Here is a 16,984-nt window from a genome sequence, read left to right as displayed (position 1 = left end):
AGGTTCGGTGGGCTGGGCAGGGGCCCAGGTTACACAGACTCAGAGTAGGAGAGCCAGGCAGAGGGGAGACGTGGTCACCTGTGGAGGAGGAGGTGGGCAGGGGCCCAGGCAGGAGGGCAGGGGAAGCAGGGGCCTTCTCCTGGGGGTCTGGTCAGATGTCTCCTGGGCTTCCCTGGTGTGAGAACAGCAGGCAGCCAGTGGGGAACGACCAGCCCTCCGGAAAGAAGCCCTGAGCTGCTGCACCCACGAAGACCCTGGAGTAAAGACTCCAGGCCTGGCTGGTTTCCAGGCGTGCTGACCCAGCTCCACATGCCCGCAGCGCACGCCCTGCGGCATCTCCACCAGGCAGATACTCTAGTCGACGGCTGTGAAGTCACAGGAGTGAGGGATTTCTATTACCTTCATTTTAATATAATTTGGTAAAAGTGTAAGCTTATTTAAAATTTTAATGATATTTATGTTAACCACTGGCTCCCACAATTTCTGGAAAATTACCAGTCTGCTTTCACGAGCTGGTCAGGCTGGCTCCTGTGCCCTCTCACACGCACACATACTCCGTGAGCTTGGCCAGCTAGCTCCTGCATAGGCCAAGTTTATTTTCACCTCAGGGCCTTTGCACTGACTGTTCCCTCTGCCTGGAAGGCTGTTCCCTCAGAGCTTCCTTGTCCAGTTCCTTCCCAGCCTTTAGACTCAGCTTGATGGCCACTTCCTCAGAAAGCCCCCGCATCCACCATCCTGGGGGGCCCTCACCACAGTCCTGTGTTCCTCACGGCCCACAGCGGTCTTTGTTCCTGGTGCCTTGCTCAGTGCTGGTGTATAGTAGGCACTGAATAGCTATTTGTGGAGGGACCGAGTGCATCAGGCAGTGGGCTGCACGGCTGTGCATTAATTCATGGGGCCATTGGCACTGCTGGTCCCCAAGTTCACAAAGGCAGGGGTGAGGAGGGGTGGGCTCCCTCACCTTGTGTCCTAGCTCAGTGGTGGGCTCGGGGCAGGGTCTGTGCTGAGCTGAGCAGCCTGCCTGAGGGCAGGTCTGTGCCCCTGGAGGGTCTCTGATGCCTGCTGTCCTCTCTCCTGCAGTGAAGGTGTCTGTGAAGCTGCAGTACATGGACAACATCCGCTGGATCCGGGAGGCCGCCAGGCACCGGCTGGTGAGGGCCCAGGCCTGGGGGAGGCTGGGGTGGCTGTGCTGTCAGAAGACTGCCCAAAGGTGAGGTGCTGCCGACAGGCGCTCAGCCTGGTCCACAGCCTCCAGCTTGCCAAGCCCTGAGAGGGTGCACACACCAGATCCTGTGTGACTGTTTGTGCCAGCCCCATGGTGGCCACACTGGGAGGGGAAGCAGCCCAAGGGGCTGCTGGAGAAAGAAGCTGGGGACCTTTAAAGGGTGGCCTGGGAGAGGACACGGAGCATTTGGAACCCTTGTGCATTGTTGGTGAAATGGTGCAGCCACATGGAAAACAGGAGGAAGCTTCTGCAAAAAATCAAAAATAGAATTACCCTATGACCCAGCAATTCCACTTCTGGATGTGTAGCCCAAAAAATTGGAAGCAAGGACTCAGAGAGATACTTGCACGCCCATGTTCGCAGCAGCACTATTCACAATGGCTAAGCTGCGGACGCCACCCAGGTGTTCGCTGAGGGACGAATGGATAAACAAAGTGTGGGTTAACCATGAGATGGAATATGACTCGGCCTCAAACGGAAGGGAGTGCTGACACACGCGACAACATGGATGAACCTGGAGGACACCATGCTAAGTGAAATAACCCAGTCACAAAAGGACAGATACTGCATGGTTCCATGTCTATGAGGTCCCTAGAGCAGTCAAATTCATAGAGACAGAAAGCAGAATGGTGGGTGCCAGGGGCTGGGGGATGTGGAATGGGGAGATGGATGCGGCAATGGTTTTACATTATGAATCGACTTAATACCACTAAACTGTGTACTTAGAAATGGTTAAGATGGTACATTTTATGTATGTATATTTTATAATTTAAAACGTAGAGGGGGAAAGTGGCCTGGGGCTCTGGGGCAGCGACTAGAGTTGGGCAGGTCGTTCTTCATCCTGTTACTCAACAAATAGAGGCAGCCCTGCAGAGGAAAGAGTTTGGGCTCTAGAGCCAGGCTGCCTGGGCCTGAGAAGCCTCCCATATCCTCAGCTATGTGACCTGGGGTGAGTGGTTCAGCCTCTCTGAGCGCCACACCCTCATCTGCAAAGCGGAGACGGTGGTGGCAGTGTTTGGAGCAGGCCCCTGTGGCCCTGCTTGTACAGGGGGTGTGTTGTGAGGCTGAGCTAACAGATGTGTGTTGCCCAGTTTCTGCTGGGTGTGTGTGCAGGAAAGCACCAGCAGGGAGGGGTGGGTGGGGCTGCCTCACACAGAGTGGCCAGGGAAGGGGTCCAGCATGTGCATCCAGGTCTACATGCTGAGAGGGTTGCAACCATGTGACAATCGAGGCAGAGGGACCAGCCTGTGCACAAGCCCCAGCCTGTACACAGGCCCCACGGTGGCAGCAGACTGGGTGTAATGAGGACACAACAGAAGAAAAAGTGGGCATTTGGTTCATACACCTTTGGCCATGGACCGTGTCTGAACTAGTGGGTCTTGGCCCAGGAGTCCCAGGGCCAGGAGGGGCCTGCCCCTGTCCTGGGCTGTCTCATCCATACGCAATGGTTTGCATTTGTACCCAGCCTCAGAGCCTCCGTGCCAACAGCATCTCTGTGACGGCGCTGAGTCAGAGATGCCAAGGCCAAGACTCGGAGGCTGGAACTGCAGGGTCAGTGCAGAGATGGGGTGGAGAAGAGAGGGGGGATAGCCTGAGAGGATGCCAGCATGGCTGAGAAGGGGCCGTGGGAGGTGCCAGAGTTGAGGGTGTAAGGGGTGGATGCTGCAGCTGGAGCTGCAAGCAGGGTGCGTCTGCTTTGACTTAAAGTCCCCTGGAGATCGTGTGCCTCCTGATACTTACTGTTGCTTTCTCTTCTGAACGGTGACTGCAGAAGGTTGCCTTTTAAAATTTTTTGATTTATTTTCTTTTAATGTACCCTCTTGACAAAGTGGGCAATCCTATGTCAGTTCCTCACCAATTTTTTTCTGGATCCAAAAAATCTGAAAATCTCTGCAGTGCTGATTCACACGAGTAGTTTTTCTGAAAAGGATTTGAGGCAGCTGGTGTGAGTAAAATAAGGCTGTTCTCTAGGAACCCATGAGGGAGGAAGAAGCAGCTAGACTCATTGTCCCGGCCAAAGCTGAGCTTGCGGTCAGGTGCACAGCTGCTTCCGTGGCCCGGCCCTGCCGCATTTTACCGGCTCCTGGTTGAGCTCACCAGCAACTGGGGCAGACACCTGCATCTTCTTTGGAGAAACCAGGGTTTCTCAGCCTCAGCGTAATGACATTTGGGGCTGTACAAATTTTCTTTAATTATGGTAAATTATACCTAAACATAAAATTTACCATCTTAACCATCTTTGCCATTTTTGAGTGTGCAGTGCAGTGGCTTCAAGCACATTCATACTGCTGTGCTGCCATCACCACCATCCATCTCAGAGCTTTTTCATCTTCCCAAACCAAAACTCTGTCCCCATTAAACACTAACTCCCTATTCTACTCCCATGGCCCCTGGCACTCAACAACCTCATATAAACGAGATCAGACAGTGTTTGTCCTTTTGTGTCTGACTTATTTCTCCTATCATAATGTCTTCAGGGTTCATCCATCCATGTTGTAGCATGGGTTGGAATTTCCTTCCTTTTAAGGCTGAATCACAATCCACTGTATGGACAGACCACGTTTGGTTCATCCGTGCACCGCGCTGGATACCCAGGTCGCCTCCACCTCTCAGCTGTTGTCATGCTGCTGTGAACGTGTGTGTGCACATATCTCTTGGAGTCATTGGGGGCTTCTTCATCATGGGGGGCCGTTGTAGAGTATTTAGCAGCATCCCTACCCATGCCAGCAGCACCCAAAAATGTCTTCAGTCATTGCCAAATGTCATCCTGCTTGAGGACCGCGGGGCTACACAGTGACTCATTTCATGCGCTGAAGCTGTCTCCCGGGGACAACCCCCATTACTGTCAGGAGATGGGATCACTGGGTGGCTGAGCTTGTGGGTGCAGCAGACAGACAGAGGGCCCAAGGCCAACCTGTAGACAGGTGGCTCCACCTCTTGGGGCCATTTCCTCATCTGGAAAATGGAGCTTATGATGAGGATGACAGTATCTTCCCATAAGACTCACAGACAAGAGGCTGTATGGCACACTGAGAGTGGGGCAGGCCCAACGCAAACTTGCCCTGGATGGTGTTGATGTCACCACTGTGGGATGGAGCAGGAGCAGTGCTCACAATAGGTAACCTCCCTGGAGCACAGATGGCTCAGGGGCTCCAAGGCCCCTCTGGGGATAATCTGGGATTGGGGGAGGTGTCTGGAGGCCCAGACTGCAGTGGACATGTGGGGCCAGTATGGCTGTCTAGTGGGCTGAATGTGGGGGCTCACCTCAGGCCACAGATTTGAGAGCTACTATGCACCCTGGGGGTCCTCCTGGACCTTGTTAGAGAGGCGCTCAGGCTGCCAAGGGCCATGTCCCACAGTGGAAGTGCCACCCGTGTCTCCCTGCACCACCAGGTCCTGTTATTGCTGCCTGTGTTGGCTGAGATGCCTGTTGCCCTTCTCTCCTCAGGTGGTGGGCTCCCAGGCAAGGATCCTGTACTCAGACCAGAAGGGCCGCGTGGCCATCGCCGTGGCCATTAACCAGGCCATCGCCTGCAGGAGGATCAAGGTGAGGTGTCCTGTGCTCTGGGGGAAGCATCCCTCAGCCTCTTCCCACTGCCTTTCCTGCCTTGGGCCTTCCTGCGTGTGCCTCGGCTGCACCCTACAGCCTTCTGGGTGGGGAGACACCCCCGTTGGGCCTTGGCAGCCCAGTGCTCAGGAGCAGTGGACCAGCCCCTCCCGGGAGCTTAGCTATTCCACGGCTGAGGCCCAAACTTCCCCCTCTTTAGGGAGATCAGGTTTTGCTGAAGGTTTTGGTCCCTGGGACCAGCTGAGTAGAAGGGCTCTGCTGGGGAGGCAAGGGTGAGGCGGCCGTGAGGGGGTGGTGGGAAGGAGGGCCTGGGGGAGCAGGAGCAGTGCTTGAAATAGGTAACTTCCCTGAAGCATAGGTGGCTCCGGGGCTCCAAGGCCCCTCTGGGGATAATCTGGGATTGGGTGAGGTGTCTGGGGACCCTGCTCTGTGTGTGTCAGGCCCCATCATTGTTCCCTGCTGTGTGACCTTGGGCAGGTCCGTAGCCCTCTCTGAGCCTTGGTTTCCCTCTTCTGTGAAAAGAGAATAAAAAGCATGTTTGTGAGGACTGAGTGAGTCAGCTTCCACAAAGTAACTTTAAACATCTTTATGGAGTTCCCTTTTCTCAAGCAATGGCAAACTTCCCTAGCTTTTGCTCATTTTGCCAATCGCCAAGCCCTCCTCGAGGACGGAACCCTGGGCATGCTTGCTCCGAGGGGCTCTGGCTTCTCCTGCCACAGAGTTCTTGCAGGCGTCTCTCCTTTCAGAAGTGCCAGGAATGTTACTGGTCAGGTGTAAGATAGACATTGGGACAGAGGTGTGAAGACTGCCCTGGCGTGATTCTGGGGCTGGCACCGGCAGCAAAGGCAGCAGCCAGCCCTGCTGGGGCACAGCCAAATGCACCCACCCAGTGCTTCCTGGAAGCCCAGGTGTTCCCGGGGACTGCTAGGAAGCTCCAGGCGCACTCGCCCCGGGCTGCGGTCAGCTGGCCAGCAGAAAGGGGTCAGTAAGCATGCGTTCATTCACTGGACAGTGCTTGGCTGAGCATGGCCACTGTGCAGTGTGTCCTAACCACCAGGGACACAGCAGAGAACAGGACAGACCCATGTAGTGTGGTGAAGGGTGACTGACGTAAAGCTGAAGGCACACATTGCGACAGGGTTTCAGAGGATGAGGAGCGGCGTGCAGGAAATGAACATGACGAAGAGCGGTGGTCAGGACAGCCTCTCTGAGTTGCTGACGTTGGGCTGAGACCTGAATGGCCAGAAAGTGCCAGAATATCTGGGGGAAGGTGGTTTCATTGCACAGGTGAAGACGTGGGAATAGGCCTGGCCTGTTGAAGGTAGGAAAGGCAGACCTTTTCATTCAAGAGCACAGGGCGTCCCAGGCTTTTGTCAGGATGCATCTTCTGGCACGGGGGCCTGTGAAATTTTGGGATCCCCTGGAGAGGTTGGGAAGATCACGCCCATCAACCAGCGCTACCTGCTTTACGGGACACTTGGAAGAAAAGTTTCCAGGGCCTGGTGATAGGAATAGGACTTCTTAGCTGAAACAGCTGGGCTGCTCCCCAGGTGCACTGCAAACTGCATACTGACCTGCGTGCTCCCTCTCCTGACTGAAAGGTGCAGAGCCAGGCTGACATGCTCCCCGTGCAGAGTGTCTGATGGCTCCCCCTACTCCTTCTCTTTAGTCAGGGTTCCTCCCAGTTCCTTCACTCTGTTTTTTAAATTGCCAGATAGAACTCATTTTCTTTTCTCTTTTTTTTTTTTTTTTTTTTGGAGAAAGACTTACTCCATAGCCCAGGCGTGGTCTCAGCTCACTGCAACCTCCACCCCCCAGATTAAAGCGATTCTCATGCCTCAGCTCCCCGATGAGCTGTGATTACAGGCATGCACCACAACACCTGGCTAATTGAGGTATTTTTAGTGGAGATGGGTTTTGCCATGTTGGCCAGGCTGGTCTCGAACTCCTGACCTCAAGTGATCCCCCGCCTTGGCCTCCCAAAGTGTTACGATTACAGGAATGAGCCACTGTGCCCGGCCAGGACTCCTTTTCATAGCAGGCCTGCCCATGCACAGCATAAGGGAGTCAGCTGACCTGCCCTTAGCCACGGCCCTACCTGACTTCCAGGGCTGTACCACATCCATCTCGTGGGGGCAAAGCAGCAGCTGGCTGCCTCTCCTGGGTATCTGAGCAGCCGGAGATTCCTGGGGAACAAGGAGTGCTGCCGATGAGTGTATTAAAAAATCAAACTCAGCATGAATGCTTTCTCTGTGCGAAAAGTCTTTGTCCTCAGAGAGACTGGCAGCACGAAAAGGCTCTTAGCAATTACCTCATCCAGGAAACCAAGAGCTATTCCCAGACGGAAGTGACCTGCCCAAGGTCTCATGGTAGGTACTGCCAAATACTCCCCCAGTGAGGCCCTCCAGCACCTCCAGGCCATCAGCCAGCCACGTCTCTATTGCACAGGTCAGGGGCCAGGCTGCCTGAGGCTTGAGCCCAGACTAAGTGGACACTCGGACTTAACAATTTTTCTGCTTTACAATGGTGTGAAGTGACACTTGTTTAGTACTCTCCTCGACATACAATCGGGTTGCATCCAAATGAATCCATCGTAAGTTAAAAATACTCTTAAGTCGTTTTTTACTTAGGGTACAACGGGCTTATTAAGATGTAGCACCATTGTAAGACGAGGAGCGCCGGCATACAACACGTGTGGGGTTAAACCCCAGCTCACGACTCACTCGCTCTGTGATATAGGGGAAATTTCTTCTCCTCTCTGTGCCTCCGCTTTCTCATCTGTGAAGTGGGCATGATAACGGTTGTGCCTATCTGAACAGGGTGGCTGTGAGTGCTCGGTGAGCTCACACATGTATTACACACGAGTGCTGCCGGGCACATGTGAATCTATTCCAGGCTACAGATGACATCAGAAATAGTTGTGAAGAGCGTCTATTTTCCAGGAGGAGAAATCCAGCGGGTTCTGGTGTGACCTGCCCCTTGTCCTCAGCCTTTACCAGGAAGCCATGGTGGACACTGTTGGCTGACAGCTTCTGTCCTTCCATGCACAGGCGCCGGTGGTCCTGAGCCGAGATCACCATGACGTGAGCGGCACCGACAGCCCCTTTAGGGAGACCTCCAACATTTATGACGGCTCTGCCTTCTGTGCAGGTGAGGAAGATGAGAATGTCTTAAACTTTCATCTTAGATTTGGATTTTATTAAAAATTGATGCATTTAGTCAGTCACAATGTTTCGAAAGATGTTCTGGCACCTGAGAGGCTTGGCATAGAGTGACCAACCCAGGACTGAGGGGGTCTGGGATGTGGGACTTCCAGTTGTAAAACCGGTAAGTGCCAGGCACACCGGGCCAGCTGGGCGCCCTGGACGTGGGTGACCTACAGGCTGTGGGCAGCCAGCTGTTTCCTTACCTTTCCAGATCCTAGAGCTGTATTTCTTGCCTTTTTTGGCTCCTGGTCTCTTCCCCATCTTCATAGCCGAGCACCAAGAGGAGGGGGATATTCTTAGGGTTCTCCCTGATCTTCTCTGTGGCACCCATTGGGATTTTTGGGGGAAGAGCCTGCAAGACGGTGCAAACGCCTTTACCGCTGTCCACCCAGGGGCTCATGGTCTCAGGCTGGCCTGCGCCTGTCCCTTAGCAATGTGTTGCACACTTATAAGGTGACCGGCTTGGGCTCTGTTTCTCTCTGCAGATGCTCTCAGTCCCCAGGTTTCAGGTTGGATGGTTGTCCTGGGACCTCAGTTCCCTAATGGGGTCAAGGGAAGCCTATTATTTGCAGTTTGCTCCTCTGCCCCCCTTTTTAAGAGTATGAGTGACTCTCTTTGGCACTCTACTTCTCTGAACTAACACTGGTTCCACATCCCTTTTAATTCTTCTGTTCCCTCTGCTTCCGGAGTGCTTTACCTGGTGCCCAGTGCTGGAGAGCGCCACCATGGGACAACTAGACGTGTGTCAGTTTCTCCCGCTCTAGCTCCAGCTCTGCCAGCACACATGACTGCTGCTGTGAGAGGCGCTGTCCCTAGGGCCTAGTTGCCGCCCCATCCTTCCGGCCTAGCAGTGCTGGCTTAGCCAGCGAGGCTGGCCTGACTGAGCCAGGTGCCCACCCAGTGCAGGGGGTGATGAGCAGAGGCGTCTCTATTTCCGCAGACATGGCTGTGCAGAACTTCGTGGGAGATGCCTGTCGCGGAGCCACCTGGGTTGCTCTTCACAACGGAGGGGGCGTGGGCTGGTAAGAAGGTTTCAGAGGACAGGGTGTGGGCTGATGTGGAAGTTTTGGGGGTTCCTTTGGGGCAGGCTAGGCTGAGGTTCCTGAAGTCCTGGGCCCTACCTCCCTGGTCACCTCCCCTGCCCTCACCTTTGTGGAAAATGTGTTCCTTGTGTGAGTGGAGACAGTTGACAGAACTTCAGGAGAGGACTTGCATTAGCCACCCCACCTCTCTGGGTCTCCCCTGCCACATGGGTCTCAGAGGCCTCTTAGGCTCTGCAAGAATGGCAGCTGCCCTCCTCATGTCAGTTTCCAGTGTGCACTTAGTTTCCAGCATGTCAGTTTCCATGTGTTCCCATGGAATTCCCGGTGCTTTCATGGCCAGGGTCTTCTCGTTCCTGCTCTGACCACCTCACTTGAGAGTGCAAAACCCAGCCAAGGCTCCCAGGGCAGCTGGGCTGGGGGCAGGAGACCTGGTGTCTTGGTTCCCCTCTCCCCTCGGCTCCCAGCTCTGCCCCTGCCCGGCAGTTCTCTATGAGAAAAGCTCCCCAGATCTGGGCTCCTGGTTGAAGCTGGATTCTGGGCTGCGGGGAGCAGCAAGGGGTGCTGCAGCTTCGGAGGGAGGACAACGCCCCCTGCCTGGCTCCAGTGGCCATCTCCAAACTGGCCTCTGAGCCTATTTTGTCCGGATCTAGTGGTCCCCTGCCCTCCAGAGCCAAGTCCTGGTGGAGCATTCCAACAGGCTGGCTTGGCCTCGTGTCCTTGGAGGCTGCAGTTCCTCGCTGCGGCAGTCAGGTGGCTGTAATTAGAGGAAAATGTGACTGAGGCTATGTCCTTTCCAACACAGGGGCTATAGAAAGCTCCGGGCAGAAAAGGGCTGCCTGTCCATTGGGTACCTGGCATTTCTGCACAGGATTTCCTGAGTCATTTCCGGAGGGGAAGAGAGTGGCTCTGAAGGAGGCTGAGCAGTTTGCTCAGGGCCACAGAGCTGGCGATGGAGCCAGGGTCTGACCCCAGGTTCCCCAGGATCCATTATCATTGCTGACAGACAGCCGAAGGCAGGAAAGGACGGGGCTGGGCAGGCCGAGGAAGAGTGCACACCCTCAGGGCCTTAGGGCAGGGACAGCAGGGCCAGAATTCAGGCAGCCCTGAGGGCAGGCCTCCCCAAGACAGGAAATGCTCCCTGCAAATTCCTAAGTTGCTCCCCCAAGGTTTCCCCCAGACTCTGTGGACAGGGACACAGACTGACCAGACACTGGGACCTAAAACCTTTTACCCTGCTGCCCTTGAGGGGTCTTTTGGGAAAGTGCCACAAATTCATCCTGGGACCCATCACACTTACACATGTACATAATCTAACCCGTCGGAAAAAATGTCTATCCCTCAACCATGGCTACTCCAAAGGGACGCCACTCCCAATTCTGTCTCCACTGTGGCTACTCGAAAGGGATGCCATTCTCAATTCCATCCCCACCGTGGCTACTCCAAGGGGACGCCCCACCCCCCCCGCAACTCTGCAGCAGTTTCTCTTTCCTGCGCATTGATCCCTGTTTCCAGGCTGTGCGCTTACCCTCACATTCCTGGACCGACCTTCCCATGTTTCCACTTGTCTGTTGGCTCCACTCCAGGACAACCAGTGACAGCTGTGTGTTGTTTCTAGCCTCCTCTGTGCCACTGTCTCCTGCAGCCTCTCTTCCTGATTGCCCATTTGCCGTCTGTCTTTGTGCCATCTGCCCAGCGCTCACATTTAAACAGGGCACTGCTTGGCTGGCTGCAGCCCTGCATGCTCAGGTGGACGTTTGGACCGCAGGCTGCAGGACAGAGCCATCTGGCTGGGCCACAGAGTGCAAGAGATCAAGACAAGAGCCAGGCTCTTGTTCTTGGGTTGGTTGGACCTCAGAAAAGACTTTTCTGATCTCCTTTCCCTATTGGCAGGACCCAGTCAGAGGGGTGAGGCCTCCCTGTTGGTGCTGCGGCCTCACATCTGAGAGGGTCAGTTCCAGTGGCCACTGAGGGCCCACTCGGGCAGCCTCTAGGCAGCAGGTGGGTGGGCATCTGGGAGCCCACCTCAGGTGAGCAGGCTTCCAGCCGATGTTTCCAACTTTACCTCTGCTCTTGCCCTCCTTCGGAGCCCCTTGGTGCTGACCACCAGCTCCTGAGGTTCCCTCGGTCCTGGGGCACCGATGGGTTCTGCCGGTCCCTCCCATGGCCACACTGCGCTGGAGCTTTCTGATGCCTGCCTCCAGCTTTCAGAATCCCATCACCCATTCTCCTGTCCCTTTCTCCTCATCCTTGTGGGTTAAATAATTCCTCTGCAGTTTTGTTGGTGAGATGCAGGAGGGGCAGGGGTAAATGGCTGTGTTCTATCCACCATCTATTATATATCTGGATACTGCCACTTTTTCACACTAAACAATGTCTTACAGTGCATCTGAAACTTGAATGTGCACAGAAATCCTCTGGGGATATCATTAAAATGCAGATTATTGTATAGGCGTGCACCACCAGGTCTGAGTCAGGCCTAGTGGTGCACGCCTATAGTCCCATCTACTCAGAAGGCTAAGGCAGGAGGATTGCTTGAGCCCAGGAGGTTTGAGTAAAGCCTGGGAAACATAGTGAGACACCCTCTCTACCAAATAAATAAATAAATAAATGGGGAACAAAGAAAAAAAAAGCAGGTGTGGGGTGGAATGGAGATTCAGCATTTCTAGCAAGCTCCTGGTGACGCTGATCCTCTGCCCCGAGGACCTCTCTGAGTAGCCAGGGCTTCCAGGGCCCTGTCTGTGCACACAGCCCTCCCCCACCCACCCACACGCCTCCTGCCCATGTGCAGGGGGCGATGCCCCGATGGACAGCCCTGGAGTGCCATGATTGACAGCAGTTCTCAGGCCATCTGCCTGCACAGGGTAGCCTTGCTGTGCCTTTGTTTCTCAATGAGAAAATAAGCATAATAATAATAACTGCCTTGTAGGCTAGGGGTGAAGAGGAAATGAGCTGATAATAGCGAACACTTGTAGAGTGTTAACATGTGCAAGGCCTTCTACACTATTCATGTATGTTAACTCATCAGATCATGCACTTTAATACATCTGGCATTTATGTTTTTCTACTTTCATGTTTTTCTCAAAGGTATAGTTAGTTGTTCCAACACCATTTGTGAGTTACCTCAAATTCACCATTAATAGCAATGTGTTAGCGTTCCCATTTTCCTGGGATCTGCAAGTTCAGAGTTCCTCTGTGGTCAGTTTGCCAAGGTCACCTGAAGCTGAGCGGCCTTGGTCTCTGACCCTCTGGGATGCCGGCTTCTAAAACAAAATCTGTAGTTCTAATCTCCAAGAGGCCTCTCTAGCTGCGGGACACTGGGAGTGCTCAGGCCTGGGCATGGCTGTTGCTCCTCTGACAGATGAATGGTAATGACCTTAGATCGACTTGGAGCACCTCCTACCTGGAGGCTGGTGGGAGGTGTGAGGGCAACCCACTGCAGGCCATGGACTGCCCAGGTGCAGGGATGCAAGTGCAGGGTGGTAGGCAGCACAGCTGGCTCACTTGCAGGAGGGGTGCAGCTTCTGGGACCAGGAATGGGGAGTGTAGGTGGCTGCAAGGGGCACAGGGCACCTCTTACTGGCTTCCTGGTGAGAACTGGCTGAGGTTGTGGTCAGTAGGATTCAGGCTGGGCAGAGAAGCAGGGAAAGCTGGATGGGCCTGAAGGATTTGAGACAAGGGAAACTAGATGCACATTTTGCGTGCTGGAAGAAAAAGGAACAGATATACTGCAAGTGAGGAATAAGAGGCAGGAGGGACACATTTGCAACAACACAACGACAGGCGTTTACAAAATTAAGGGTGCTTCTTGTGTGTGACTGAAAGCTGAGAAGACTGAGCAGGAGCCAAGGCTGGATGCTTCAAGGGCAGCAGCTCGCAGGTGAATGGCTGAGGATGGGGAAGGCCATCCCAGGCTGATGGGGAACAGCTCCAGTGCACATGCATGGAAGCAGCAGCAGAGCTTCAACACAGTTAATGAAGTTCAACTCATCTATTAGGAAACAAATGAAACCAAGAACATATCAAAAACTGTTAGAAGGAGAGAAATGCATTAATTAGAAAACCAGAAATATTGAAAATAAAGGAACTTAGCCTTCAGATCAAGTAATCAGAAGGACCCCACCATACACTTGAGGCAAGCAGAAAGAAGAGATAAGAAGATAAAGATCATAAGGATAAAATCAGGTGGGGCACAGTGGCCCACGCCTATAATCCCAGCATTTTGGGAGGTCGAAGCAAGAGGACTGCTTCAGGCCAGGATTTCATGGTCATCCTGGGCAGCATAATGAGATACCATCTCTAAAAAAATATTTTTTTAAAGATAAAACCAGAAAGAGTGACGACTGAATTGAGTAATACAAGACACACCAAGGGGAGTGTGCTTTATAGGGCAGCACTCTGAGAATGCAGGGAGGGGGCAGCTACAGCCCACTGGGGGTACCCAGGAGGTTTCCATCAAGGGATGACCTCCAATGGGTGGTGGAAGTGGGCACGAGGCCGACGGGCCCAGCACAGGGGGCACAAGTGGGCAGAGAGGCGTCAGGTAACCACGCTGCTCCTGGCTGTGCTTGCCTACACGACTCCTGCATCCACCAGGTTGCAGAGGCCGGCGGTGTGGCGGCCCCAACCCTGACGCCGTCTCAAGCCAATGCTTCCAAAACATGGGCTTCTGCCTGCTCTGTGCAGTGTTGGGCCCCAGGAATGAACTGGAAACTCCTCTGCCTCCTGCAGGGGTGAGGTGATCAATGGGGGATTCGGCCTCGTGCTGGACGGTACCCCGGAGGCCGAGCGGAGAGCCAGGCTGATGCTCAGCTGGGATGTCTCCAATGGTGTAAGTCAGCCCAGTCCTCGCCACCTCCTGAAAGCAGGGCCTTCAGCTGGGTGACCCCCATCTACGTTTGTTGTCATACAGCATCTCCTGGGTGTGGGGATGGGGGCCGGATTCCTCTCATGACCACAGCACAGCAGCCAGGAAGGGGGAATCAGCTCAAATGGAGGTCAGGTCAGGTGATGATGGGGAGACAGGTGGGACCCAGAGAATGAGGGGAGGCTTGGAGCAAAGGCGGGAGTTCAGACAGCTTGGGTGACTGAAAGCCCCTGGGCTGGGCCCGGAGCATGAGCATGAGGACAGAGAGGGTGCTGGCAGGAGACTCACCCCATCTCACCGGGAGCTGCAGGGCTTCTGGCAGGGCTGGGGATGGAGGTCTTCATCCCAGAGCAAGAGGTTTTGTTCTAGGAGATGCCCAGGCTGTGGCATGGAAAAGTGGGTTGGGGGCAGGTGTGGTGACTGTGTGGAAGGCGGAGGCGGGGGTGGCAAGAATGGCAGAGGGGAATGGGGGAGGAGGCGTGGCATCATCCAGGGGAGACCAGGTGGAGGGAAGAAAGAGGACTACAGGGAGATTGTGAAGGTAGAGCTCAGGCTGAGGTGGATTCTAGAAGGGAGGGAGGTGCTGCGGAGGACTCAGGAGGCAAGGCCATTCTTGGAGCTGGGGGAGCAGGACTGAGTGTGATGACCGCCAGTTTCAGATCCCAGAGGAGGGCCAGAGACAGGGAGCCTAAGCTGGGAGTGCAAATGGGGCAGACACAAAAGGGCAGCTGTCCCCACGGACAGCCTCAGAGGTCCCGAAGCAGAGAGGCCCCAAGTGTGGGAGCCAGGACACACGTGGGGAGCCCGGTTATGTTAACATGGACTGCCATCCCCCTCCTTGCCCTAGGTGGCCCGGCGCTGCTGGTCAGGGAACCAGAAGGCCTATGAGATCATCTGCCAGACCATGCAGGAGAACAGCAGCTTGGTGGTGACACTGCCTCACAAGGTGGAGGACGAGCGGGTGCTCCAGCAGGCCCTGCAGCTCTGAGGGAGCCAGGAGTCGCGGCCCCTGCCTCCCTTCCTCCCTGGCGATCCTCACCTGCCCAGCCATGGCGCACACCCTTCCTGCACACCCGCACTACCTGCACTTCTCGCACATCCTCACATGGCCCTTATGGTGCCCTGTGCAGGGTGCCACCACAGCCTCATTTTACAGACAGCCCCCTGAGGCCCAGAGACATGCAGCTCTCTGTCCACAACCATGCCACTTGCATGGGAGCCCTGAAGGCTGTCAAAGTCCATTTAGGGCCGAGTCCCAAGCCTGCCCAGGGGCCCTGCGGTGAACACTGGTCAAGCTCTCTCCGGCTGGGATGATCACACCCTCTGCTTCCTGGCCACCTGCCAGCCTCCATGCAACTCTGTCTGTCTGCTGCCCATCTGCTGTCTGTGCAAGCACTTTCTGGACCCTGGCACCCTGGGCTGCTGGCCTGGAGGAGTTCGGGAAGGAGGATAGACCAGGAAATAAAGGGTCAACAGAGCTGTGTGCTGCACTGTGGGCTGGTGGGACGGGCAGGCCGGGTCTGCCCTAAGGATAAATGATCACTTACTGGGGAAGAAATGAGAGAGCAGGGGCACCCCCCTAGGCTGGCACAGCCTGAGGGGTACAGCAAAGGGGACCTCAGGAAGCGTGTTGGCCCCTGAGGCTGGAGTCTGGCACCCCTCCCCCAATCCCATAGCCCGGCAATGGCTGGGTCCAGAGCCTCATGAGAGGTCACCGGGATGGGGGAAGTGGCCTCTGTCAGGGCCAGGGCTCATGAATCTCATTCTCTTAGCTGGGCGTGCAACGGACGAACAGATAACTCATCCTAAACAGAGAAATGAGAAAGAGTCTGTGGGTGGGCCTCTGAGGGCCACAGAAAACCAGACACCCCACATGTCTGTGGATTGGAGAGGGGCAGGCCACTGCCCTCTCCAGGACCAAGCCGGGTTCTTGGTCCCCACCCTCCCTGCACTCCGCATCTTCTCCCCAGCAGCCATTCTCCCCTTTCCCTTGTGAACAAAAGCCTAGTTTTGTGTGGGCAGCAATATAGGGTAAAAAAACCACCTGATTCTCCAGCCTTCCTTGCTGTTAGGAGGGACTGTTGGCCTAGTCCTGGCCCACGAGATGAGGGTGGGGTCTGTGGGGCAGGGCTTCTTGAGAGCCGTCGTTTTTCTAATAAAATGGACAGATCCAGCGGGGTTGCTTTTTGCCTTCGCCCCTTCTTCCTGCCAGAACCAAGATGTGGGGCCTGGAAACACAGCAACCAGGTTGGTCAGCTAGGGCGGCAGCCACATAATGTCTGGCACTGGGGCCCAAACAACAGAAATGAAACACATTTGCAGGCTGGAAGCCCAAGACCAGGTGCCAGCTGGCATAATTCCTGGTGAGGCCAACTTCTCACTGCATCCTTCCATGGCAGAGACAGAGAGGGGAGAGTGTTACAGAGAGGGGCAGAGACAGAAAGACAGAGACAGAGAGGGGAGAGTGTTACAGAGAGGGGCAGAGACAGAAAGACAGAGACAGAGAGGGGAGAGTGTTACAGAGAGGGGCAGAGACAGAAAGACAGAGACAGAGAGGGGAGAGTGTTACAGAGAGGGGCAGAGACAGAAAGACAGAGACAGAGAGGGGAGAGTGTTACAGAGAGGGGCAGAGACAGAAAGACAGAGACAGAGAGGGGAGAGTGTTACAGAGAGGGGCAGAGACAGAAAGACAGAGACAGAGAGGGGAGAGTGTTACAGAGAGGGGCAGAGACAGAAAGACAGAGACAGAGAGGGGAGACTGTTAAAGACAGGGGCAGAGACAGAAAGACAGAGACAGAGAGGGGAGAGTGTTACAGAGAGGGGCAGAGAGAGAAAGACAGAGACAGAGAGGGGAGAGTGTTACAGAGAGGGGCAGAGACAGAAAGACAGAGACAGAGAGGGGAGAGTGTTACAGAGGGGGGCAGAGACAGAAAGACAGAGACAGAGAGGGGAGAGTGTTACAGAGGGGGGCAGAGACAGAAAGACAGAGACAGAGAGGGGAGAGTGTTACAGAGATGGGCAGAGACAGAAAGAGAGACAGAGAGGGGAGAGTGTTACAGAGAGGGGCAGAGACAGAAA

At 54.9% G+C, this 16,984-nt stretch overlaps 1 protein-coding gene across 1 annotated transcript in view; it reads left to right on the top strand.

Moving 5' to 3' along the window:
* UROC1 (urocanate hydratase 1) overlaps window positions 1–16,079 on the top strand; it is a 36,601-nt gene extending 20,522 nt beyond the window's left edge. Inside the window, exons 15-20 of the mRNA XM_004036229.5 lie at window positions 1,081–1,151; window positions 4,674–4,772; window positions 7,844–7,943; window positions 8,940–9,021; window positions 13,771–13,870; window positions 14,754–16,079. Of these exons, the coding sequence (XP_004036277.1) occupies window positions 1,081–1,151; window positions 4,674–4,772; window positions 7,844–7,943; window positions 8,940–9,021; window positions 13,771–13,870; window positions 14,754–14,894 (593 nt within the window). The 3' untranslated portion in view covers window positions 14,895–16,079. The remainder of the gene's footprint in view (window positions 1–1,080; window positions 1,152–4,673; window positions 4,773–7,843; window positions 7,944–8,939; window positions 9,022–13,770; window positions 13,871–14,753) is intronic.
* Window positions 16,080–16,984: the final 905 nt, after the last annotated feature.

Source organism: Gorilla gorilla, chromosome 2 (genome assembly GCF_029281585.2).
Source record: "Gorilla gorilla gorilla isolate KB3781 chromosome 2, NHGRI_mGorGor1-v2.1_pri, whole genome shotgun sequence".
Taxonomy (NCBI): Eukaryota; Metazoa; Chordata; class Mammalia; order Primates; family Hominidae; genus Gorilla; species Gorilla gorilla.
The sequence above is the reverse complement of the archived record's forward strand: the minus strand, read 5'-3'. Positions and strand labels throughout refer to the sequence as shown.